We start from the raw sequence: 25,881 nt of genomic DNA, 5'->3' as shown, positions 1-25,881 counted from the left end.
ACAAATTCCTAAATCCATGTAATTTCGGACCCTCATTAAAAGCATTGACAGAATTAACTTCCTTCAAAAAAACAACAACACTGAAAACAGGCTAATTAAAACAACTTTTCATTTATTTAGAATAAGATTGACAAATCTTTCAAGCAGTGACCATTAAAATTAGATTTGTGCAAAACATTCCTTTAGAGGTTATAAAAACATTTACATGACATTTTGCAAAGTATGAAGTAATTATTGCAGATAAAAGAAATAACAAGTAATAAATTACTGATGTCATTTGAGACAATGGCCCAATTTCATAGCGCTGCTTTAGGTAGTGGACACTATTGGTAATTACTCAAAATAATTATTAGCATAAAACCTCACTTGGTAACGAGTAACAGGGAGAGGTTGACGGTATAAAACATCGTGAGAAACGGCTCCCTCTGAAGTGACGTAGTTTTTGAGAAAGAAGTAATTTTCCACGAATTTGATTTCAAGACCTCAAGCTTAGAACTTGAGGTCTCGAAATCAAGCATCTGAAAGCACACAATTTCGTGTGATTGGGTGTTTTTTCTTTCATTATTATCTCACAATTTCGATGACCAGTTGACCTCAATTTTCACAGGTTCTTGTTATTTTATGCATATGTTGAGATACACCAAGTGAGAAGACTTGTCTTTGACAATTACCAATTGTGTCCAGTGTCTTTAGTGGTAAGCAAAATTCCGTGCTTACTGTAGCAGAAAAATGTGCTTAAGCCTTAGTGTATTTCACAGGTAAGCAGAAAAGTTGGGCGCCCATAGATTTGCATTGTAATGTCATTAATTTTTTGTGTTGTAAGCACCTGAAGGTTAGCATGCTTTTTCACGCGCCTATGGTTAGCATGGCTATGAAATAGAAATTGCACAGTAAGCGCAAAATCGGCCGCTAAGCAGAGCTAAGAAATTGGGCCCTGACGTTACACTTTTGGTGTCATTCCTTTTACAGCAATCAATCAATCAATCAATCATTGTGCATTTCGTACAGTGCAGCCACTAGTCTCTTGCAGTAACACCAACAATCAATATTATTTTTCTAATTGTTGATACCGTGGATTCCTTTGAGTACCTCTGTTGGGTGCAAACTAGTCTTGAAGTCAAGACGGTAATTGTTAAGTGCGGTGTGTAGTTACAGCGCGGTGTAGCTGCGGGGACAATACACACACCCTCGATCCCAGGATGTGTGTGTGAGTCAGTCGAGCTGCCTTGCGCTACCTACGACTGTTGTATGTGTAACATCGCACTGTGACTGTTGCATGCAAGGCAGACAAATAGGCAGCGCCTAACGAGTTGTCATCAAGTCTAGGTGCAAACATGAAACCAGCTCAAGTTTAAAGCGGGTTATGATGTTAAACAGGTAACTTCATTGTGCTTAATGAACCCTATCAACTTTTCATTTTTAGTTTTACAAACTTATTGTTTCTTTGGTTGTTTCGCAGTATACGCACCAACATGTCATACTTCGAGTCACAACTAAATTTCCTGATTTTTGTGTACACAGAGATGCCAAGGCCAGAGGCCAGCTATGCGTGAGAAATTTTCAAAGCTCACCATTGACAAAAATAGAGAAACAGCCAACATAGGGTTAGATTGCTCAGTTGGTAGAGCGCCGGCACGTTAATCCGGATATCATTGGTTTGAGTATCCCAGTAAATATTTCTTTGTTCGCACCCAAATCATTCAAACAGTTTACCCAGTCAGTTTCCATTGTGGAGTATAGGGTAAAACTCACAAAGAGCCACTCTTTATAGCATTCATTACATGTTTGAGTTTAGCCAAGGCCACCAGCCTCTATTTTGCCATTGTCAACTCTCCTGTAGTTGATCAAGTGGAAATCTTGCAGCACTTTCTGCAAAAAAGGCATCCCTTTTTTCTACCTTGAAGGTTGGAGATGGTCCAAATGATGAAGTGACTTTGTTGATAGTGGCTAGGTGGCGTTCCATTTGTAGTTGGCTGTACCTGGAACGAGTTAAACATTCAGATTGTTCAACAGAGAGCCTTGATTTTTTTTAAAGACTTTTGCATATCTTGTTCATGAGGAGGGCCAAAAAGTATGTCTTGTGTTTTTGTTGTTGAAAGTTCTTACCCTCGGCGTTGAGATGAATTACTTTAAGATGGTCCAAAAACACATACACTGTTACTAATCCCCATTTGTGACTTATGAGGAAAACATGCTAAGCATGCTAAGTTAAGATCAATAACTGATGCTAAAATAATAAAAATAAGTATTTACTGATGTGCAATTTGATGGAAAATTTGATCAGTGAACTTCTATTTTTCTAATCGTTTTAGCGAGAGGGACTTTTACGCATAATCTGTATTTATTCTTATTCTTCATTCATACTACACAGCCTGAATGGAGGAGTTGTCAAATCCAAAGGAAAATGCGATTTTCCTTTTCCAAGCTACTGATAGTGATATTAATGACGAATGTCACTACGTACTATTTATAAACTACTACTGTGTTAGACCCAGTAACTGGGGCGCTGTACTCCTTTTAAAACAATTTTTGACTTCATCTGTCGAAGACAAATGAAGTCAAAAAGTTACTGGGTCTACTACTGTGTGTGAAATAATTATTATAATCAGTGACAGTGTGTGCTTACCTTCCTTGCGATTAATTCTAGTTTGGGGTTCTCTCGCGTAGAGTTGGTAGTTTGTACCCACCACAGAAATGGCAAAACTTCTGCCAAAAAGTGAAGAAAATATGAACAAATTCAAAGTTCCAGAACAGAAGTTGAGCTGCTGAGTGAGTGGTCGCCGGTCTTTAACATGTGGACTGTGTTTTTAAAATATTGTACCAACACAAAAATGAGGGCGCTATGCTGGTTTAACGGTGGCATTTAATTTGCGGGTGACAAATTAACGGTGGTGTTAAATACCGCCCTCTTACGTGTGGACAACTGCTGCTTTATGATTGGTCTGTTCCGCGTAAGTTAATACAACCAAGCTTTATGATTGGTCTGTTAAGCGTAAGTTAATAACCAAGCTTTATGATTGGTCTGTTAAGCGTAGCTTACGCGCAACAGACCAATCATAAAGCAGCAATTGTCCACACGAAGAGGGCGGTATTTAACACCGCCGTTAATTTTTCAAATTAGTTTGGCGACTGCAACAGGTATATTATTTCCCCCTAAGTGCAGAACTTGGAACTTTTCTTAAAATGCATTACATGTACACTGCTCAAAGCTGCCGCACAGTACTAAGTGAGTTTTTATTGAAGTTAATATTCAGTCATTATTAAACCTACACTGTGTGTCAAAAAAACAAAAAAACATGCACCGTTTTGAAATGGCTGCCAAATAAAAAAATAATGTATGAATCGGGGGGGGGGGGGTGTTAAATGTATTAATAGCTCATGGACTCAACTTCCATGTCCACAAAGTCCGAAAATATTTCATGCGTGTGTGAGCGCTGCTCACTTTTGTAAAGGGTGTGAAAATTATCAAATCCTTTTTCTCCAGAATCATATTTTTTAAGTGTATTCATCATAGTTGTTTTGGGAGACACCCTGTAGAGCCTTTAAATATCATTTTATACAAGATTGTGTGTAAATTTCAAAAATTATCTGAGCCAACTGTCATACAGGAATAGTTTAAACCATACTTTCTCTCTTTATTAAGATTCTTATTTTGTCAAATGAGACAATATCCATCAGGATCAACACTTATTATGTTATGAATTATTATGTAATGAATCATTCACAGTTGAATATTATAGTGAGAAATTACCTCTTTCGCAAAAACTATGTTACTTCAGATTAATTAATATTAATTGATCAATTACAAAACATGTACAGACAGTGCCTTTAAATCTAGTTTAGCTTGGTGCTGTATTGTTCTTTGTGCGAGGGTTACACAGAGCGGAAGCTGATGGCAAGAAAATACTTTCCTCAGTGTTCTTGTCCCCCCTTCATTTTCTCCACTAAAACACATGACATTACAAAAGGGGCTAGCGTTTTTGAGGGGCAATATCTCAAAAATTACAAAAGGGGCCAGTGTTTTTAGGGGCAATATCAAAATTTGAGATATTGCCGAGAATATAGAACAGTTTTATTATTCACGCAGGAAGAATATACCCCAATTGGAATCTACAGTCTGCTAACCGTTACTGTCAATAAAACTTCTCATACTAAATCAAAAATTCCTTGCTTTGCTTTTTTGACACAATTCATGAATGCACCTCGATAATAAGTTTACTTTTAAAAAGTTTGTATGAAAACATTAATGCTAGGAAAAAAATTAATGTAGCTGTTAAGGAGATTGAAGTGAAGACTCCTTACTTCACAACAACAGTTTGTTTTCATATCACATATTAAAACAGATATTGTTATCTTTTGAAGTAGATAAACAATGAAGTAGGGAAAATAACAGTGAATAATCGGCCATCATTTATAGACCAGGCATGAGAATGGGTAATGATAAAAAAACAGGAAAAAAATTAAGTTGATTGAAAATGTCAAAATTCTATCATTTTTGTGTGCGAAGCGCGCAGCTCGAAGTCCCTTACGGCCGGGGTCCAGGGCCCGCTTAAGGGCCCTGGGAGCTCTGGGTATTTTAGAAGCTCTGTGGTGGTCTCTGATGCATTTCTGACACCTATTTTTCCAGGTAGAAGTGAGCTACTTTTGTGTGATTTTTCCTTTTTTTTTTTAAAATAGGTTTAAGGGAAAATAAGGAATGTAAAGCTCAAACAATTTTGGGTTCGCCTGCGATTTTGTTACAACTCCGGAAAAAGAAAGGGAAAAAAAAATAATAGTAATAATATTTTTATTTTTTAGACGATCTTAACCCTTATTTCTGCCCTTGAAAATGTTTTTTTTTTCTCACCAACAACCATTTTTATAGGTTCTTGATTTGAAATTCGGTTGTGTAAAAGAAATTCTTTTGCAATTTAATGTTTGTGATTTTAACGATCCGTCGGCGACGCACATTTTAAAATATATATATAGGCCTATATATTTGGCGAGAGCGATGTGTTTTTGAGAAAGAGGTTGTTATTCAGCATAGGGTATAACTGGAACGAGGTTGAGATAAGACCCCAACATAGAAATAGAACCAATGAAGAAAGCACGTCGTCCGCGGACGTACCGTGTGTTCGCTAGTTCCCAATATATCTTTCGCTGGTTGTGAGGCAAATAACAGGTACCAGTTTTCCATGGCCTGCCGGCGATCTCAGATTCGTGCCGCGCCGCTCATTGGTTCGTGTACAAACCTGCACGTACACAGTACACATGGTGCAAACACGTGCATTGTTTTTTCAGTAGACTTTCAAAAGTCTCCACACGTGTTATGTTTGCTGCTGCAGCAGCGAGCGCATTACACGCAAACATTATTGAACCGTACCACTGTAAACGAAGCGAGGAATGAGGCAAGTTTATACATCTGTCGCTGCTGCCGCATGCATGCGCGATGCAAGGAAGACCACAAGCCGTAAACTGGGCCAGTTGCTTGACGGTAATTTATTGTTTAGGTGCCGTTTTTTCATGAACGCCGTACGTGTGGATCCGCGATAATAACAATTACAAAGGTAAACTTACATTGTCTGACTAGAGAAGAGGGACTAGAGAAATCCAAATGTATACCCCCAAAAACCTACCCCCCGAATTTTATAGCAAATTCACATCGAACTCGGAGACCACAATTTTGAAAGGAAAAAAACCGGAATTCCGGTTTAAACCGGAAGATTCTCATGCCTGATAGACACTCTAAAAGAACATTGATAGATGTCAGAGACCAAACTACTTAGCAATCAGTGTTGTATGCTTAGCAGATTCCACCAGCCCTTTGCACCGCGTATTATGACACATATTCATTGTAATATGCAAATGTGAAACTTATATCACTAGTTGCAGTTTTCATCATATATAAAAACAGTAATAAAATATACCCAAAGTTTGTAACAGTCACATTATTAGAAATCAAATTAAATGGAGCTCGAGTGTACAATCTTCCATACTCAAATACCACACTTAACGGTCAGTTTGAAAAAACAATCGTGTGTTTTTATAAAACAAACTCGATACTAAGTGCAAAATAATTAAATCGGAATTAAAACATTACAACAACTAAGGTCCCCGCTGGAGGAAACTAGAAAATCAGAGACTACATGTAGGTTTGTAAGATTTCAATGGAACATGGAGTGATCCTTTCTGGTTTTGTGGTTTTAAGGATGAAACAAACACAAATGGTTTAGATTCTAGAGATACTATTGCTCCTTTTATGTCATCTAAACATCGTACACCTCTACTTATGAATGTAAAGGTCCCTTCAAGTAATTGAATACAATGCAGACAGTTTTACATTGCCTAGGTTTTCATTGAAACAATCCTGCCTATGATCTACACAGAGTCTGGATACCTGATTGGTTGACTGATTTCACGAATTGACCCAAATACCGGACGTCATCATCAGAATAATCTTGCATACGCCATTTTGGTGGGCAATAACACATTGCATTATTGAGTGAAGCGCGCATTTTAGGCGACCCAAATACCGGATGTCAGCATCAGGATAATCTTGCATGCGCCATTTTGGTGGGCAATAACACTTTGCATTATTTAGTGAAGAGCGCATTTTAGGCAACGCAGTTCTTACAAATAAACCTTTTGCTAACCAAAATGGTGAGCGTGGCACAGTCGCGGTGTGTGACGTGTGTGCAAGGGGTCAATATCCAACCATTCAAGCATCTACAAACTCAATCCAGTTTCTGTTCTCTCATATAAACAAATCTACATGAACAACGGGCAGACTGGTACCGATTCATACAAAGGAAAATATTGGGTTAATTAAATATGAAATGGCACATTTCTGTGTGAGTTATGATATTTATAATCCCCCCATACCACCCATACCTCCCATACCACCCATACCTCCCATACCACCCATTGCACCCATATCTGGTACTTTGTCATCCTTAGGTAACTCAGTAACTATAACTTCAGCTGTTGATAATAGTGATGCCACTCCTGCAGCGTCAACAAGTGCCGTTCTCACAACCTGTGAAATTAAAAAAAGTTGGTGCTATTAATCAATCTGAAACACGTTTCATAATGAGTGGCAACCGAGAAAAAATAATATCAATGAGGCACAGGTAACTGTTCTTACACAGGGGAAAAATAAAACATATTGTAAAATTTTCACAGAACCCCTTTAAGGGACAGGTTAAACTAAATAACAACAGATTTTCCATCAAAATGTAATTTTATCACCCTAAAAGTATGAATACATTTTTGAGAGGGAAAATTTAAAAACTTTCATCAAAGAATGGAAATAAATGTTTATCTGAATTGAATTAAAAAATTAATAATATCAGAATACTCGAGAGTTGTGCTGAACCAAATTAAGTACATGAAAAGTTTGACGTCTGAAACAGTTGGGAGGGACTAGACGTACTTGAAATCGAAAGATCGACTGTTGCAGTTGTTTGGAACGACTCTGGAGCGCCTTGGTTTCAGACATCGATCATGTCATGAGCTGAGCTTGTTAATGTTATGTTGGGTTCGCTTGTCTGAAAACAAATTGATTTGGGTCGACCTAGAGTCACTCCTAACCTATTTGGTTCAGCGTGACTCTGGGGAAACTGTCTGAAACGGGTGTTACATTACCCTACTACCTAATTGATTTGATAGTAGTATGTCCATGAAGCTGTACTTACCTTTGTTGGGTCCATGATACCAGCTTTGACCATGTCAACATATTCCCCTTTCATTGCGTCATAACCAATTTCAGACTCGGAGGTCAATAATTTAGCAACTACCAATGAGCCTTCTACTCCTGCGTTGGTCGCTAGTTGATAACATGGCATCTGAAGAGCCTTGCGAATAATGGCAATACCTAATGGCAAAACAATACAATAAATGACTTAATAACACACCTCTTGCTCTTTCTGTAATCTGGTTGGCTGAAACACTGTCACGTGGGATGAACTAATATAGGCTAGTGATCGCACGCGAGTTTTGCAGGAATAGTGCTAGAGCAGGCAATAGTCTTTGAATATAGTGCCCGCGATAACAGCGTCCTCTCTTGACTTGAATTGTGAACAATAACTACAAAACTCCTTTTTCTGTTCTTATTTGACATTTAAGACCGAGCTTTGTTATAACACACATATTTATAATTCATAATTAGGTAACTAGTGTATTAATTTTGGTTTTTACCCATACACCGATGTGTGTATACACATCGGTGTATGGGTAAAAACCAAAATTAATATTCTTTATCCCCGATGCAAATTTAACATCTATTATATCGTTGCGGTACCCGCTGCCAAACATAGGATTCTAACTGCCTCTAGCTGCCGGGCAACCTCGGTAGTCTAGTTGGTAAGACACTGCTCTAGAATTGCAAGGGTCGTGGGTTCGAATCCCACTCGAGTAACATGCCTGTGATATTTTTTCACAGGACTCGGGAAAGTACTGAGGATACAGTGCTAACACACATCGGTGTATGGGTAAAAACCAAAATTAATATTCTTTATCCCCGATGCAAATTTAACATCTATTGTAACTAGTGTACGTCTATTCCCCCTCGGGCCTGTGAGTGACCACAAGAGGGGCCTTCGACTTCCGGAAAATAGGTCGCTCTTCTGGTCACTCAAAGTCCCTCGTGGGAATAGACGTACACTAGTTACCTTGTTGCCAATCAATATGTAAATAATAAGAGTGACTGATCAATAGTCTATCCCTCTAATAGTCAAATGCTCCATTCCCATTATTCAGGTGACAAAGAGTAGTATACACATATTGACTGCTAATGTGGGAACTAGTGTATGTCTGTTCCCTCGAGGAACTTTGAGTGAGCAGAAGAAGGACCTATTCCCCCGAGGCCGAAGGAAATAGGCCCCTCTTCTAGTCACTCACAGGCCCGAGGGGGAATAGACGTACACTAGTTACTGAATTATGCCAGTCAATATGTGTTTTATAACATAGCTCAGTCTTAAATGTGAAATAAGAACAGAAATCAGGAAAAGAAAGGAAGTTTTGTAGTTGCTGTTCTCAGTTCATGTAAAGAGAGGGCGCTGTGTATGTTAGTTCCCCCTTGTGACCGTGTTTCAGCAATAACTCTTAAACCTTCTTCAATAAAATAATAATCACTAATCAAGGATTTCAGTTTGCTCAAATATACCAGGCAATTGCCTTCTTAGTATACAAGTGACATACAAGTGAATACTTCCTTCATGGTAAATGCACATAGTGGCTATTGCTCATTACATTGTAGGATTTCAAACTTTGCATGGTGGAAATACGATATAGAAAGGTTTGCGGTAACACCATGTAATGACTATCTCTAATGAGTTGGGGTGGTTCTGAAAAGAACCGTTGGTTTCAACTCAACGGTTGAAACCAACGGTTCTTTTCAGAACCCGCCAACTCATTAGAGATAGTCACACTTGGTGTTATCGCAAACCTTTCTATATCACTACATTGCGTTGTAAGCTTAAAGTTTGAAGATAAGTTATTCAAAGATATCAAAGAAGATTATTTGATGCTGTCAGTAAACTATTGCTTCTTAAAGGGCCTGTAAACCTACCAGTTTCTTGGTCCTTGTTTTCTGTTGTAATACTATCTAATGCTGGTATACACCTAAGCAATGCTACTCCACCGCCTGGAACGATACCCTCTTCTACAGCTGCTCTGGTTGCATTCATTGCATCTTGAACTCTATCTTTCTTCTCATTCACCTCTACATCACTAGATCCACCAATCTGTTATCAAGTCAAAATACATCCAAATCAATGAGTGTCATGGCCGAGTGGCGAAAGGATATTTTGTAACACAAAACACAGTGTCACAGTTTATATTTTACATTAGACTTGCAATGTTTAAAGATAATGATAGTAGAAAGCGTACCTTAGAATATTACTTGCTGAGGTGCTGTAGCCTTTGAGAAATTAGTAAAACAATTTTTTTACATGCTAAAATAATTTTCATCTCATGATCACTGAGACGAAAATTATTTTCATGACATTGTTTTACTCATTTCTCAAAAACTACAGCACCTCAGCAAGTAATATTTCAGGGAAGCTTTCTACCATCATTATCTTCAAACTGTGTAAGTGTAATGTAAATCTGTGGACATTGTGTTTTTTTGTCCTACAAAAAGTACACAGACCCTTAAGAGCATCGAATTCAAGTCTTGGTGCAGACACCGGAGTGTGGGTTTGAATCCCGGTCATGACACTTGTGTCCTTGAGCAAGATACTTTACTATAGTTGCTTCTCTTCACTCAGGGGTATAAATGGGTACCTGCGAGGGTAAATGTTGATATTGTGTATGAAAAGCAAATGTTTACTAGGGATTCCCATTTCTGATTAGGGCTCAATTTCATGGCACTGCTCCATGAGCAAAACAAACTTTCTTTGACTTTGGGCATCTGTTTTTGAATTGTTTTTTTTAAACCTCAGCAAACACTCAATACAACATTGTGTATAAACATCACACTGTGTTTCTGCTGATGATTCATTTTGATGAAGGTCCATGAAACTGTCATAAACTAAAGTTGTAGGAGATTTGTATTTCACGGTGCAACCATGTTTCACGGGGCAACAATAGTACAACTTGAGCAGTACAACCATAGTAAAACTAAAAATGGTACAACCATGGTAAAACTATAAACGGTTGAACCATGGACAAAATATAAACTGGACATCAATTTCCTGGCAGTCAGTGTTTTTATTTCTGAAATATTCTCATACCATAATGGCAGCAGGGCCTGAAGTAAAATATTACAATGGAACGATTGGAAAAGTATATAACTTAAAATTTGAAGTTACCTTCAAAACGGCTACTCCATCAGATAGCTTGGCAAGACGCTCACTTAATTTCTCCTTCTCATACTCGGACGTGGTGTCTTCAATCTCATCTCTGATCTGATTAATACGGCGGTCTATGGCAGCTCTGTCACCCTTTCCCTGTTTATTGACAAAAACAAATATTATTACTCTGTTCATAAAGCACTACATTCACTGATTATGACAGCTTTGTTTAAACTATAGTCATTAATTTAAAAACCTACATTTGAAGAATAAATAAACACTCGAGGAGGTATTAAGTTTATACATCCCCACGTGATAGGGTTTAGACCAATCAGAGTTTGTAAACTGTCCAAGGTATTTATAAATTGTACTTCAAATGTAAGTTTTTAATTAACAAGTGATATAAAGACCAGCTCTGGAAACTAATAGCAAAAAAATGGCTCCTTAACCAGCATACATAGTGTACAACTAGCCTTTGCCTTTTACATTGTACCGCCAGTTTTTTCCATCTTAGTTATATTGGCACTTTGAGCATATGTGTGTAATGTAAAAATGCATCCATTGTTATGTACCACGTGCTCGCATATAAACCCATACTGGTCTAATCTACATTTAGCACAGCTTATGTGGCCCTTAAACTTGAGTAATACAGAAATTCAAAGCACACTTCTGGAAAGACGTTAAACACCCAGGACCATTCCCTTCCAAAACATACTTTAAGAGACTTTATACTTACTCTAAGAATCAAGGTATCATCTTTTGTGACAGTGATTTCCCCAATCTGTCCAAGGTCTTGCATTTGTACTTCTTCTATCTTAACATCCATAGATTCATCTCCAAACACCTGACAAATAGAAACATAAACACTGTACTTATACTTTGTTTGTTAACTCCAGTCGCTATGTCATGTTCCTGCCGCCGATTTCACAAAACTCTTCCTAACTTAAGATTAGTCTTATGACTTAGGACGAGTCCCAACCCTGCACTGTAGTATGCAGACATTAAGATTAATCCCAAGTTAGGACAACTTACTCGTCCTAACTCGAGATAAGACGAGTTCTAACTTTTTGTGAAACCGACCCCTGCTTATGTGTCATTTAAGGATTAAAAGCTCTGGACAATATTGGTAAATACTCAAAATAATTGTTAGCATAAAAACTTACTTGGTAAAAAGCAATGGGGGGCTGTTGGTATTATAAAACATTCTGAAAAACGGCTCCCTCTGAAGAAATGTAGTTTTTGAGATAGAAGTAATATCTCATTAAAATTGTTGAATTGATTGTGACGAGGGTGTTTTTTTTCCTTTGATTATTCTCTTGCAACTTTCGGCGACTAATTGAGCTCAAATTTTCACAGGTTTGTTATTTTATGCATAATTTTGAGATACACCAAGTGAGTAAACTGGTCTTTGACAATTACCAAAGGTGTCCAAATGCCTTTAAACATTTGTTTCTTTCTAAACAGTTGGCACATCCTCAGATAACTTTATCATATATTATTTTAAGTAATGTAATAGTTTAGTGGTTTATAAAAGTACCCGACTGTCTAGAATTGACCTTTACCCAATTTTAGTGAAATCTTACCATTCCACCTGTAGCAATGGCCATATCATGCACCTGGTTCTTTCTATTATCACCAAATCCCGGAGCCTTGATTGCAACTACCTGTAATCCAACCTTCAATCTGTGAATCAATCATACCCAAATGTTAACGTCTACCAGTAGTTGCAGAATAATACTAATAATTTGGGAGGCTAACCTCCTTACTCGCAGCTAAGAGCTGAATTGCAAAGGACGCGGCTATAGCGTGTTCAAGAAGCAGGCATGCAAGGGCGCCTTTGGCTGCCAGCCACATCAACCCATTATGGCCATGGAGCACAGCCAGAGATCGAAAGGGTTTGATTTTTCCCGAGGGAGGAAAACCGAATGGTCTGGAAAACCCTCATGGTACAGCAGAGACCCAACACACAACTCAACTCAAATATGGCCCTAGCCGGGTATCGGACCAGGGTCACCTTGGTGAGAGGCGAGCACTTGATGCACTAGCCAACCACACCCCATTTAGCATGTTATCCTTGTAAGGAAATGTAGCATCATAAACCAACATCACATGCAACAGCTGACCTAAGACAGTACATTCTTCTTTATACATGATCTGTTCAGGATATCTACCTGTTGAGGACTAATGTGCTCAAAGCCTCTCCATCTACATCTTCAGCAATAATAACCAAGGGTCGTCTCTGTGCATTAGCAAGCTCCAATGACGGTACAATAGACTGAATAGTGGATATCTTCTTCTCACTCAGTAACAGAAGTGCATCTTCATATTGGACCTTCTGACCTGCAATCATACCAAAGATTACAAAGATTTATTGTTGAAGGTTCCCGTGGGTTTACACTGGTTAGCTCTAGTGGTAGATGCCATTTTATTTTCAACTTGATCTATTCCAGGTTTTGACGTTTTATGTTTGATTGTAACAAATTTAACTTGTTTCATTGTTGTAGTTTAGTCATCTTTCGTTCAGACCTAACCACAATCTCAACGACAATATTGTTGATAAAGAGAATATTATAACATACCTTTAGCAGTAGTAATGAAGTAAGGAGAAATGTAACCTCTGTCAAATTTCAGTCCTTCAATAACCTCTAATTCGTCATTAAGAGTCTTTCCATCCTTAACAGTCAGAACACCATCACGACCAACACGTTTCATAGCTTGAGATATCAAATCTCCAATGGCTTTATCTCCATTTGCTGAAATGGTAGCAACCTACAGGATGGAAAAAACACGTCCCTTTGCTCATTTTTGCTTTTTTGAATAAATTCCATTCTCAAACATTTCAATCACATAGGGAAAATGGTCAAGTTATTTACAGCATCTAGTTCATGTTCTGGTGGTTAAGCCATCAGGGTGTGTGTTGGAGTCCTGGTCATGACACTTGCGTCTTTGCGCAAGATGCCTCACTATAATTGCTTCTCTTCACCCAGGCATGAGACTTGCGTCTTTGCGCAAGATGCTTCACTATAATTGCTTCTCTTCACCCAGGCATGAGACTTGCGTCTTTGCGCAAGATGCTTCACTATAATTGCTTCTCTTCACCCAGGCATGAGACTTGCGTCTTTGCGCAAGATGCTTAACTATAATTGCTTCTCTTCACCCAGGGGTATAAATTGGTACATGCCTTAGGAGCGCATTGGCAGCCCGGGGCTGTATACTACCCAGGGAGCTGAGAATGATTTAAGGAATGTTATTAGCTCAATGACCAGTGGTCAAATTCAATAATAACAATGCAGATGAAATGATTCTAGTAGTTTTTAAAAACTCAAGGCAAGTCCTAAGTTAGGTTTGTCCTTACTCGAGTGAGACTAGTCTTAAATCTTTGTGAATTCCACCCAGGGAACTTACGTAAACCCCATTGATATGGTTATTGTAAAATGCGCTATATAAGAACTTGTTATTAAATCATTTAACTCATCCCCTAAAAAGAATCATTTCACCTTTAGTGTTTTGAATGATATTCCCACGCTTTTAAGTTTTAGTGCTGCCGTAGATACAAATGTTTTGTTGTGCTGCCCCTTCACAAATGATGTTAATGTGACCAATTCACTTTATATCAGGTCTTAATTGGTCAACATTTTAAAACATAATCTACAATAAGTACACCATGTTTCACTGAATCCCATAAAACACTGGCAATCACTACAAATTGTTTTACATAAAGTTTGTTCCTGTTGTGCTCTGTGCATATTTTAATCAAAGTAAAACATATCTGCGAAAAACCTACCCTAAAGGGAAAGTACAGGTTTGGTAATTACTCAAAACAAATATTAACTTAAAAACTGACTTGGTAACGAGCATTGGAGAGCTGTTGATTATTTAAAACATTGTGGGAAACGACTCCCTCTGAAGTAATGTAGTTTTTGAGACAGAGGTAATTCTCACTAAAATAATAAAAGACTTCTAGCTAGAATTCCTATCTGAAAGCACACAAATACGTCCAACAAGGGTGTTTTTTCTTGCATCTTTTTCTCGCTACTTCGATGACCGATTGAGCCCAAATTTTCACAGGCTGGTTACACCTTTGGTAATTGTCGAAGACCAGTCTTCTCATTTAGTGTATCTCAAACAATGCACAAAATAACAAACCTATGACAATTTGAACTCAATTGGTGGCCAAGTTGTGAGATAATAAATGGAAGAAAAAACACCCTTGTCACACGAAGTTGTGTGCTTTCAGATACTTGATTTCGGGACCTCAAAATCTAATTCTGAGGTCTCGCAATCAAATTTGTGGAAAATAGATTTCTCAAAAACTACGTTACTTCATAGGGAGCCGCTTCTCACAATGTTTTATTCTATCAACAGCTCTCCATTGCTTGTTACCAAGTAAGTTTTTATGCTAACGGTTATTTTGTCAAGTAATTACCAATAGTGTCCAGTGCCTTTAAGCTATAAATTTCAAATTGCCTGCCTACCTGTGCAATTTCTTCAGGTGTAGTGACGGGTTTGGAGAGTGATTTCAGAGCGTCTACCACACATTCAACAGCCATCATGACTCCTTTACGGATCTCAACTGGATTAGCTCCTTTACTGATGTTCTCAAATCCTTCTCTTGCTATGGCTCTTGCTAAGATGGTTGCTGTGGTTGTTCCGTCTCCAGCCTCTTCATTGGTATTGTTGGCAACATCTTGTACCAACTTGGCACCCAGGTTCTTTTGTTTATCTTTTAACTCTATTGACTTTGCAACAGTCACTCCATCTTTAGTTATTTTTGGACTTCCCCAACTCTGTTCAATAATCACATTGCGACCCTAGCAGGAAGGAGAGGATACATTATTTTTATAACAAAACAAATGTACAAAGGAAAAAATATACAAAACCATAACACAACTGTTTCTTTAAAGAAATTGGCATTCTTGTAACATCCTTAACGAAAATATTTCTTTTAACAGTTTTAACTAGTGATTTTTGGGGTCGAACAAAGAATTGACTGTAGAGTGGAATTTGAGTCAACGACCTCCGGATTACCAGGCCGACGCTATACCAACTGCGCCATCTAGCCCTATGTTGGTGGTCTCCCCTTTTTTGTCAATATCTTTATTCACGGTGCCAGTCAGAAGCCATACAACCGTTAACTGCCGTGTAGCCAGGGATCACACCCAAATTACGATACAACCTGGGAAGCAGCAGCCAGGGGATCACCTTAAGGGTGATGCAACCTTTTTGTTTCATATATCAATATAAGCTACAAGGGAAACTGACGAGGTGCATTTATAAATGATTTTTGGGGTTGAACAAAGAATTGACTAGAGTGGGATTCGAACCAACGACCTCCAGATTAATGTGTCGGCACTCTACCAACTGAGCTATCCAGCCCTATGTTGGCAGTGTCCCTATTATATCAATATCTTTGTTCGAGGTGCCAGTCAGAAGCCAGTTTTTACTAGTAATAGCTTTTAAAAGAAAGTGACAGCTGAAGAAAGTACCTTTGGTCCTAAGGTTACTGCTACAGCATCTGCCAAGAGATCCACTCCTTCAAGCATCTGAGATCTAGCATCAGCACCAAACTTGATGTCCTTGGCATAACATCTGGTCATTGCAGGTACAGCATACGATGAAGATGGAGTTAGCGCTCTGGCCATCAATGGCCTCATTACAGCTGGTACACGAAACATTCTCACTGTCAAATAAACAAAATACCATGCATTCAACCAGACAAAATAATGGCCAAACTGCTTCAAGAATACATGCATGGTACTTAAAGGTATAGTGCTTGTTTTATTTATCCAGAGTGCAGACATCCTCATGTTTTTGCAAAATAAAATGGCAACATGAAAATAAGACACCAAAGAATCAAATTTCCTTTTCTGGTTTATGCGAGTTGAGAACATTAACCTTTTGCGTGGGAAGAATTAAAGGCAGTGGACACTTTTGGTAGTTACTCAAAACAATTATTCGCATAAAACCCAAAACCTTCCAACACCCAACCCCCTTCTAGTCCTATAACAGGCAACACCTTCCAACACCCAACCCCCTTCCTACAACAGGTTACTCCTAGAACTATAAGGTTCATTCCGCTACCGTCTACACAAAGACGTGGCGGATCGAACCTCAAGTCCAAGTTCTAGCTCGGAGTAACAACAGGCAACACCTTCCCAACAACAGTCACCTGGGACCTGACCCTTCTTAATTTAAACAATACTGATCCCCACTGCTAGAACTAGTTTGATGAGGTTCGTTCTGTTATCATCTCCACGACAGCGGAATAAACCTCATCATACTTTTTAGTAGTACTGTACCCGCCCCCCCAGCCTCCCTCCAAATATTACACTGAAACAGACAATATCACGCCTGACCCCCCCTCCTCCTCCTCGATGTCCTTACCAAATACCATGCTTACAATGGGTGCGTTCGATTAGATTCCCTGTGTCGAACCCGCGGGGCTCATTCGATTGAGCCCCTGACAAGAGCTTATCGCACGATCACTCACCCTCTCGGGGTGACGTCATGCACCTCAGGCCAGCCCCAAGTGACCTGTTCCACAAGAAGCCGGGCACTTGAGGCTGACCTGGGTGAGCCCCTGCCCTGGTCTGGAATAACGTCAGAGCTATGAGAACGCACCGGGGGCAGATCAAGGTCAACACCCCGGGAAGCTAATCGTAATATTGAACCCACCTCTAGTCTAGGCTCTACAAATTGACAAACAGGCACAGGCAGTTCCAAATGCCAAGCCCTAAAAATGCCTAACTTAACATGGAGATAGAACTTCCTCCATGCCCTAACCCAATTCCCAACAACAGACAAACCATCAAAGAGACCTTGGCCCAATTTCATGGCTCTGCTTACCGCCAACCTCTGGGCTTACGATCACAATTCCCCACTTGCGTGCAAGCGCCGAATTTCTGCGCTAGCCTTGTAATTTGTATTGTAAATGTAAGCGTAGAATGCCTTGTACTTGTATGTAGTAGTAACACGAAGTACGCATGCGCAGACCCCAAAATTCGCCGCTAACCAGTGCTTGCCGTAAGCACAGAATTCCCCGTTTCCGTAAGCGCCGATTCTGTGCTTACGGAATTAGGCAGAGCGATGAAATTGGGCCCTGGTACCCCTTCCAAAATGTCCCTTGTACCCCTTGCCACCACAACACTCATGGAGGGAGGTAGCCGAGCGGCACGTTCTGAATCACAGGGCAAGGACCTGAAGGAGTTATCCGACCTGAATCTTTACTCTACTATGTTAAATATTGTTTAATTTAAATTTTAAAACAAAGTGTTAGGCCTAATATTTTTATTTATTTAATATTTAACAATAATTATTGAAAATGAAGAAAAGTATACCCACATTTGACGTTTGCTAGCTATTTTATGAAGAATATAGTTGGATTTTTAGGTTCACTGAGGACGAGTTAGGTTAGCTGGCCAGAGAGAAATGAGCAGATGAATAGTCGAATCTCTACCTGTGTTGAACGGAATAACTAACTAGCTTGCTTACGCCGCCGGTGTCGGGATACGAGTTTTGTGCAGGGGTCACCGTAATGTTGCAACACGTGCAGAGTATTGCCATCTGTGCACGGTAGTGCATACTACTATCTCAAAAAGGCTAAACAAATATATATTTGTGTTTCTCGTACTTTTTGTAAGCCCCGTTTATTTTCCAGCTAAACGGTGTTGTATGCGTGCTACAAATCGTTCAAACAGTATTCCTTCCTCCATGGTAAAACCGTGGATATAATTCTTACTACCTCCATGGTAAAAACAAACCATCAAACAAACTCTCGTCAATATCAAGGCGTCACTAATTGTATGATAAAACCATACAATTAAGATGAACATAAGTGTGAGATGCTTATTTATAAAAAATTACAAATAGCTATCCTCCTCCTATGATTTGATTTTTTTAAACTCAAATTTTGTCTCAAGAAAAGTGAATGACAACAACAGTCCCGATTTAACTATGCAAAGAAAAATACCCTGTAAAAATACTGTTGACGTGTAAGTTCATACAAGATCAATCAGAGTTCAGAACTGATTTTATAACTTTCCTCTTTTTTTTTTTTTTTTAAATGAACTTTACTTTTGTATCTTGCAAACGTTTGTGTTTAAATTACGAAAGTACTGATGGTCTGGTTCCACACAAGCCGATGGAAACTTCTAGACGGCAAGTTTATGTAAGGGTAAATGATACGGCAAGCAGCAGACGACCCGCGAGCACGTGTGCTAAGAAATTTTGCGAAGGCTAGATACCAGACGTGAGCACGTGCGCGTGTATCCTGTTGGGCATTTTTAGGAATGTGCACAACATTTTCAATTGCACGCAGATTGCGCGCAAATTTCTGCCCAGATTGCGAGTGAGAGCAGCGTAATCTTCTTATTGCGCACATTCCTAAAATGCGCGCCACACACACTGCGTACACACACATGGAAAGATAGAAAAGTGAGTTACCGCCGGCTCAGTGTGTTTATCTGATTGCAAAAAAGTATCGTAAAAACAGGTAAGACTTCTATTTCTACCTCCATGGTAAGACGAAATAAGTTATATATGGCGGAAAGTAGATGATGTATCTGGTCGCTACCGTACTTTTTCGTTAGTTATGACCTTACCATCGGAGCATGTTTAGCAACATCGGGTAACAATAATCTTATATTTGTATTAAAATTATAAATGTTATGAATTTTTGGGGGCTCGCCTCGAGTCGCCCTTCCACCATTGCTGACAATGACGCCCTTACAATAATAAAGTCGCCCCTGACAAAGTCGCCCCTAGCAAAGTCGCCCCCAGATGAAGGTTCTTCGTTTCCTTCCTCCGTGCTGGGAGCAAACTTAAAAACACATTGTTATGTAGATTTATAATAAAGAAGAGTACCCGCAAACAAGGATTGCTACAAAGACAAACACTTGTTCCTACAGAAAACTACAGGTTTTTATAACTTTTAATATTAATTATTTTTACACTCTTTTTGTAATAATGTTTATTATTGTTAATTGTTATTTACTTTGCGTATTGTTACTAATATTTGCATACTTGACTCCCTTGACCCCCTTATTCATTTTTTGAGCGACGTTATGGGTGCGTTCGATAAGCTTCCCCGAGTTGACCCCACGGTGCTCACTCGGGTGAGCTTGACAAGCAAGAGCTAATTTAACGATCACACTCGCCCTCTTGGGGTGACGCCACTCACCCTCTCGTGGTGACGTCATGCACCTCGGTCGGGGCCAGCCCCACAGTGACCCACTCTACAAGCAGACGGAAGAACCCCTGGAATGGCGTCAAAGCTATTCAAACGTACCTGTATCGGGGGCAGACCAGGATCGACCCAGGGAAGCTAATGCACCCAATAAAACATTGAAAATCATGTGATTTTTAGACATTGAGTTATTTAAGTATCTATATAATTATTAATATTATAATTTTCCGAACTAAATAACATCTGGGAGCGACTTTGCTAGGGGGTGACGCTAGGGTGCAATCGACTTTGTCAGAGAGGGCCACTTTGTTTTGGATAAAGCTGCAGGGGATCGAAGCAAGCCAAGGGGGGTTATTGTGGGTGTCTTTGCTAATAAAGTCATCTACTTCTACAGTGCTAATTGCTAATTAATAATTATGCATATATAAAATGACCCTTTTCTAAGACTAAGTGTCAATTATTTTAATCATCCTCACTCACCCAAGTGCTATGTACATTCAACTTGCTGTGCATTGTTGCATTTGTACAATTCCATTCGCATGGTGCCTGTGAAATACTGTTATTTTGTTCTCAATGATGAATTTTGCAATTTGTCTTTTGTTGTATCATAGCAGTTACTGTTGCAGAGTAGATCGAAGCCCACAAAGGTTCAGGACAAGGAACTTGTTTTAGAGTTTGTTTCATTATCCCATCGAAGATAAAGAATATGGTAAGTAAGATGTTGCTCACCATAGATTGAGTAGATGCGAGTCTTCAACACTTAGTCTTAAAGAGATGACCACATCTTTCATCCTTTGATGGAAGCGTCAGCAACAGTAGTATCTCAAACGGAATAACGGGTAACAATATGTATGGCATGGCAAGAGTATCATTCTTCCCAAAAGTTTCCTTTTAAAATGTACCAAAGAATGCAGTCATCTAGGTGCTCTGATTGTGTGTTTGTGTGGTAAGGCAAGTGTAGATATCGACATTACACAAAATTAATCATCAACAAGATTTGACATGTTCCCAGGCCATTAATTTGTTTGCAGTCGGTCTCAAGGAGAGCTGCAGTGATCATTTTGAAAGAAATTGTATGCAGAAATGGGGTCTGTTGCATTAGAGCAGCTCAGCAGCATTATGTCTCGTTTATAATCTTTAACGGTCAACAGCGCAACTTTGTTGGGAACAAAATTATTTATTTTTATGAATGTAGCCATAGAAGTCAACTTTTATGATTAAATGTTTATTTATTGGCCTGCTTATCGTGACTTTTATATTTTGTATCATAATACAGGCTGGACTAAGGAAACTGAAGCCTTTGTTTGATCGCATCTTAGTTGAGAGATTTGCACCTGAGCTGAAGACAAAAGGTGGTATTATGCTTCCAGAGAAGAGCCAGGCTAAGGTACTGGATGCTACAGTTTGTGCTGTGGGACCTGGAGCCAGAAACCAGGTTAGATCAACTAAAACTTATCTAAATAATAATAATGGGACTTAAACAAAAAAACTTAATACATGCAACACATGCCTGGTGCTTCTTGAAGGCAGTGGCCTCAATGCCCCTGGTCTTTGCCTTGATATACTCCAATGTTTGAAGAATTTTTTTTTAATTTCCAGGTGACTTTAATAACAAAATTAGTTTTATGGTCAATTTATGGTCATATATGTTAGAGTACCTTGAAATGAGCATGAGTACACCATGGACCACAATGCCACCTCTTTTCTCTTAGGATTTATTCTGGAGAGCCACAAATCTTATTGTTTTCTTTTTGATGTCTTTATAGCAAGGAGACATGGTGCCAGTGGCTGTAACTGTTGGTGATCGAGTTTTGCTTCCAGAATATGGAGGAACTAAAGTTTCTGTTGATGACAAAGTGAGTTATTGTGCACGTGTTCACATAAACAAATTCTTCTTTCAGTTTCAGGAAAAAAGCCAATACAGTAATCAACAAATGCAAATAATCGCACACCGCATTTTTTCATGATTTGTTGTCAAATGAATAGTCATGACAATAGTGATGAAAAGAAACATAATAATAGTTTCTAATCTTACCAGTGGAAACAGCTGGGCCAATACCCCGTTCACACAACCATGACAACTCTCATTATCAAGTCCGGGCACTATAGTTGTCTAAATCTAGCAAATTGAGAAATTAAAAACTACATCACAATTACTGCTGGCCATGACTTGGCTACGCTTTTTTTAGCACAATCAAAATAAACATGGGAGAGAGAATACAGCTTCCCTACCTGGGAGATCCCACCTAGACCAAATCACGCACATGGAGATCCTCCTACATTTGGCCAATGCTTTCCCATGCTCTCAGCCCCTTTTCCATCAGAGTAGAAGCGATGTCTAAGTGTGACCTGGCTTTAAACTGCATGTGTAAACTATATGTAAGCCCGGGTCTTCATCCCTCTGTGTGAACAAACAAGTATTAACTTCATTTGCTGTAAATAAATGCAAAAATTGTTGGTTTTTCTTAGGAGCCTTTTACATTTTGGGAAGTTTTGTGTTGGGACAGTTCACTAAGATTCTTTTCTCTTTGGTTTTCTTGGTACAGGAATTTTATTTATTCAGGGAAGGAGATATATTGGCCAAGTGGGAGGAGTCAGCTTGATTCAGTGACTTTTGACCTCATTATTAGATTTGTACACCTGTGTACGGTGATCTAGCATGGTTAAAGCAATGAGCTCTGATCATTACGCGACCACCTATCTTGAGATATTAATGGACTGTTGCATAAGAATAAAGAGGCACATTGGTAGTAAGGTATGAGTTTATCAACCATGTGCACTGACATCACATGTGACTACAGTCTCCTGATGGTCTGCCATTTTGGGAGTCAAATTACTTGTAAAGAAATGATGCTCATGTCACTATGTGCACATTGTATTTGCACATTGCATAGGAACTGAATTGCACTGGGAATCTGACTTTCAAAATGGCGCACCAAAGATTTATTCTGGCTGATGAAAGGAGTCAATAGCCAACTAACACAACTGTATTCCAATGTGTAAGTCAACTATTTGTCTCATGTTCAATCAGCTTTCTTAACAATTTGCTGTTCCTTAAACATCATGTAGAGTTTGCACACATGGTTGATTGACTAGAGCACCAACTCTTCATTCTGTATACCTGGATGTTTTCAAACTTCATGGGCACTAGATTTTTGTGAGACTGATGTTATGATTTTGAGTATTCTGCAAACCTTTTATTTGCTATTAAAACATGTAGGCAAACACAAGTTACATGTTTTGTAAATTCTGTGTTTAATTGGTCCTGTATGTTTATTTTATACCAAAAGAATGAGGGCACTAGTTTGCATAAGGCTGTACAACAATTAATATTTTAAGGTTTGTAGACAATAAGCAAGGCACATGTCCGTCAACAAATTGCTGGATGCTTAACTACAAAACCCAAGTTAAGCATTTCTCATTCTTAAATTTCACATTTCATTTGTTATTGTACTTGTATTGTGTTGATTTTGTTTTTTTCCAACTGAACAATTTACCCACACTTACCGGTTTGTCATTCCACATTTGCGTTTGTCCGGCCAGTTCATCTGTGTTTTTGCATCATCATTGTGATCCCTTACAGTTCTTATACTGCCCAAAAGGTATTCTCAAAATAACTGACTGTTGCGTAGAATACTGTCCACTATTGAACAATAATAGTAATTTGAATAGTTAAGTCTTTAAGCCACTATTCTCCAGTATTAAGGGCAGAAGCTCAAATCAATGATATAGACACTCTTATGTTCAACATAGACAAAAGGGTTTGTTTGTATGGGTTTTAATTAATTTCTCTATTAGAGTTCAACAAGTAATACAAAATAGAGACTGTAATGGAAAGGATTGTATAGAGCGATAAGTTCAGGGCCAAATTTCATGGCTAGGCTTACCGATTAATTCTGCGCTTACGATCACCATTTGCCGCTTTAATACCTGCAAGCGCCGAATTTCTGCGCTAGCTGTTTAAGTGTATAATGCCTAGTAACGTGAAGTATGCAAAGCAGAAGTCGAAATTCCCGGCTAACGCGTGAAATACGCTTACATAAGCCAAAATTGACCCTGCTTCCAAAAGCGCAGATTGTTTGCTTAGTGCAAGAGCCATGAAATTGGGCCCAGGTCTTTGCATTGTAAAACTTGGTAATAAATGTATGCCAGATTGTAATTCAATAAACATTTTCATGGACTATTAGAAAAACTGTTTGTGGTTTGATTTTTCTGTTGGTACTATCCTTTAATATTTGTTCAATCTAGACTGATACCCCAATTAAAGGCACATTTTTAATTAACTATGAACAGTAATTACAAACTGGTGGACTTGTATAATGCTTGTCACTGTCATCTTGGAGCCAGTGTGTTTTCTTGGATTACTAGAATAGCAATTTGTCTGTAAAGCTGTGGCTTCCAGATTTTTTCTCACAGGCCAATATACAGATTTATGGCTTCGTGAGTGGCTTCAAGGACAAGTCAATGAAAAGGGCTACTCTCCAACATTGTCATAGCAGCCATTGGCGACAGCTCCCCCCCCCCACGCAGAAGCCAAAATTCACCGCTTACCCGTGAAATAGGCTTGCCGTAAGCACAGAATTCCCTGCTTCCGTAAGTGCCGATTCTGTGCTTACGGTAAGCAGAGCCATGAAATTGGGCCCACAAGGGGAAGACAGACCAGCAAAACTCGGTCTCCTGACCTACAAAATTGAAGTACTGTCACAAAAACAAATGAACACTATTTGTCATAATGAAATTTGCATTCAAAGTTTTATGTGGACCAAAATAGGCAATCAATAGAATAATCACAAATTAAAAATTGAACTATTTAGCAATTAACCAGACTACATGGACTACTACTACTTGATTAATTTTTTGGTTTGGTTTAATATTGGCCATTGTTAACCTAAGATTACATACACATTAATAACAGGGTTTACAAAAGAAGGCCCCCCCTTCCAACAAACAAAACCACCCAAACAAACCTGAACAAACAAACAAAGAAACTCCCCCAACAACCTTAAATAAAGAATTATGCATAGTTAGTTGCTATGGCAGTCAGCAATGTGTATACAGATTAAAGCAAATACACAATAATAAGCTTTAGTGTTTTATCTGAATAATGACGAATATAACAAATACCAACATCAGCCTATCAAACTTTAGATCTCTCATCTGCAACACAGGCATATCATATCAATGTTTTTGATGTAACAAACATTACTTCAATTTGAATGATATTACAGCATTATTGACCCAATTCTTCTGAAGTCATCGTCAGATAAATCTTGGATGCGTCATTTTGGTTGTCAATGTCTCTGCGCGTTATTTAGTGAAGTGCACATTTCAGGCGACGCAGTGTTTACCTGTACACTGTAAGCCAATTGACCCTCAAAATGGCGAGCGTGGCACAGTCGCCGCGTGTGACATGCGTGCAGTCCAACCATGCTACTAATAATGATCTTATAATAGCCAAATCATTATAACAGAATCAATTATGTAGACTATAAGAGCAAGTTCGAGTGTGCACAATGGTTTGACCACTTGCACTCGAACCCAGGCTGGTTGACCATTGGTCGACTACTGTGGTCCACCATTGGAACCAACCTCAAGCCCATGGTTTCTTCACTGGTCCCAACAGCATGTTCCATTCTAACATGTGTAAAGCGCAGAGGGGAACCAGTGCCACTATAGCGAAAATGCGAAAGGTTGACTTGACTTCCAAATGATTTGTTGGAGTGAGTGTGTCACTGCGCATGTACATTGCTGGTCTGTAGTCAAGCACTGGTTGACTAAATGTGCCCACTGGAACTTGCCCTAGTAGTAATTATCAACCGATAATTACCACATAATCAACAGCAGAATACAATCACTCAATACAATGTGAACCACTTTATACACCCATCTAATTTAATACTCATCATAGCATTTTTCCTTTAGCAA

At 38.8% G+C, this 25,881-nt stretch overlaps 2 protein-coding genes across 5 annotated transcripts; one reads left to right on the top strand and one right to left on the bottom strand.

Annotated features, from left to right (window-relative positions):
* Positions 1 to 3,611: 3,611 nt before the first annotated feature.
* Positions 3,612 to 18,327, bottom strand: LOC139948843 (60 kDa heat shock protein, mitochondrial-like). Of its 2 annotated transcripts, none has more exons than XM_071947187.1 (11): positions 18,229 to 18,327; positions 16,259 to 16,452; positions 15,248 to 15,583; positions 13,352 to 13,541; positions 12,944 to 13,112; positions 12,356 to 12,455; positions 11,509 to 11,616; positions 10,791 to 10,928; positions 9,548 to 9,722; positions 7,674 to 7,852; positions 3,612 to 7,015 (listed from the first exon to the last, which is right to left on the bottom strand). In XM_071947187.1, exons 2-11 carry the CDS (start codon positions 16,445 to 16,447, stop codon positions 6,845 to 6,847), a joined length of 1,755 nt encoding a protein of 584 aa, XP_071803288.1. In that variant the 5' UTR covers positions 16,448 to 16,452; positions 18,229 to 18,327; the 3' UTR covers positions 3,612 to 6,844. The 2 variants fall into 2 exon arrangements, with proteins under 2 accessions (XP_071803288.1, XP_071803287.1); XM_071947186.1 differs by having other exon boundaries at positions 18,114 to 18,322.
* An 835-nt stretch (positions 18,328 to 19,162) lies between these two features.
* On the top strand, positions 19,163 to 24,923 carry LOC139949089 (10 kDa heat shock protein, mitochondrial-like). Of its 3 annotated transcripts, none has more exons than XM_071947491.1 (5): positions 19,163 to 19,263; positions 20,568 to 20,665; positions 21,233 to 21,391; positions 21,723 to 21,812; positions 22,503 to 24,923. In XM_071947491.1, the coding sequence occupies exons 2-5, from the start codon at positions 20,663 to 20,665 to the stop codon at positions 22,557 to 22,559; spliced, it is 309 nt and encodes a 102-aa protein (XP_071803592.1). In that variant the 5' UTR covers positions 19,163 to 19,263; positions 20,568 to 20,662; the 3' UTR covers positions 22,560 to 24,923. The 3 variants fall into 3 exon arrangements, with proteins under 3 accessions (XP_071803592.1, XP_071803593.1, XP_071803594.1); XM_071947492.1 differs by having other exon boundaries at positions 19,184 to 19,263; positions 20,571 to 20,665; XM_071947493.1 differs by lacking the exon at positions 19,163 to 19,263 and adding an exon at positions 19,270 to 19,289.
* Positions 24,924 to 25,881: the final 958 nt, after the last annotated feature.

This window comes from Asterias amurensis, chromosome 16 (genome assembly GCF_032118995.1).
Source record: "Asterias amurensis chromosome 16, ASM3211899v1".
NCBI classification, from domain to species: Eukaryota; Metazoa; Echinodermata; class Asteroidea; order Forcipulatida; family Asteriidae; genus Asterias; species Asterias amurensis.
This window is presented reverse-complemented; position numbering and strand designations above follow the sequence as displayed.

What these genes read in the sequence shown, in the direction of transcription:
- LOC139948843 (XM_071947187.1), bottom strand. Translation starts at nt 16,447, where the DNA reads ATGTTTCGTGTACCAGCTGTAATGAGGCCATTGATGGCCAGAGCGCTA. An exon ending in CTTCATTACTACTGCTAAAG is followed by an intron (nt 13,113 to 13,351) that starts GTATGTTATAAT and finishes GTATGATTGCAG; the next exon opens with GTCAGAAGGTCCAATATGAA. An exon ending in AGCACATTAGTCCTCAACAG is followed by an intron (nt 12,456 to 12,943) that starts GTAGATATCCTG and finishes ATTGATTCACAG; the next exon opens with ATTGAAGGTTGGATTACAGG.
- LOC139949089 (XM_071947491.1), top strand. An exon ending in GACCTGGAGCCAGAAACCAG is followed by an intron (nt 21,392 to 21,722) that starts GTTAGATCAACT and finishes ATGTCTTTATAG; the next exon opens with CAAGGAGACATGGTGCCAGT. An exon ending in AAGTTTCTGTTGATGACAAA is followed by an intron (nt 21,813 to 22,502) that starts GTGAGTTATTGT and finishes TTCTTGGTACAG; the next exon opens with GAATTTTATTTATTCAGGGA.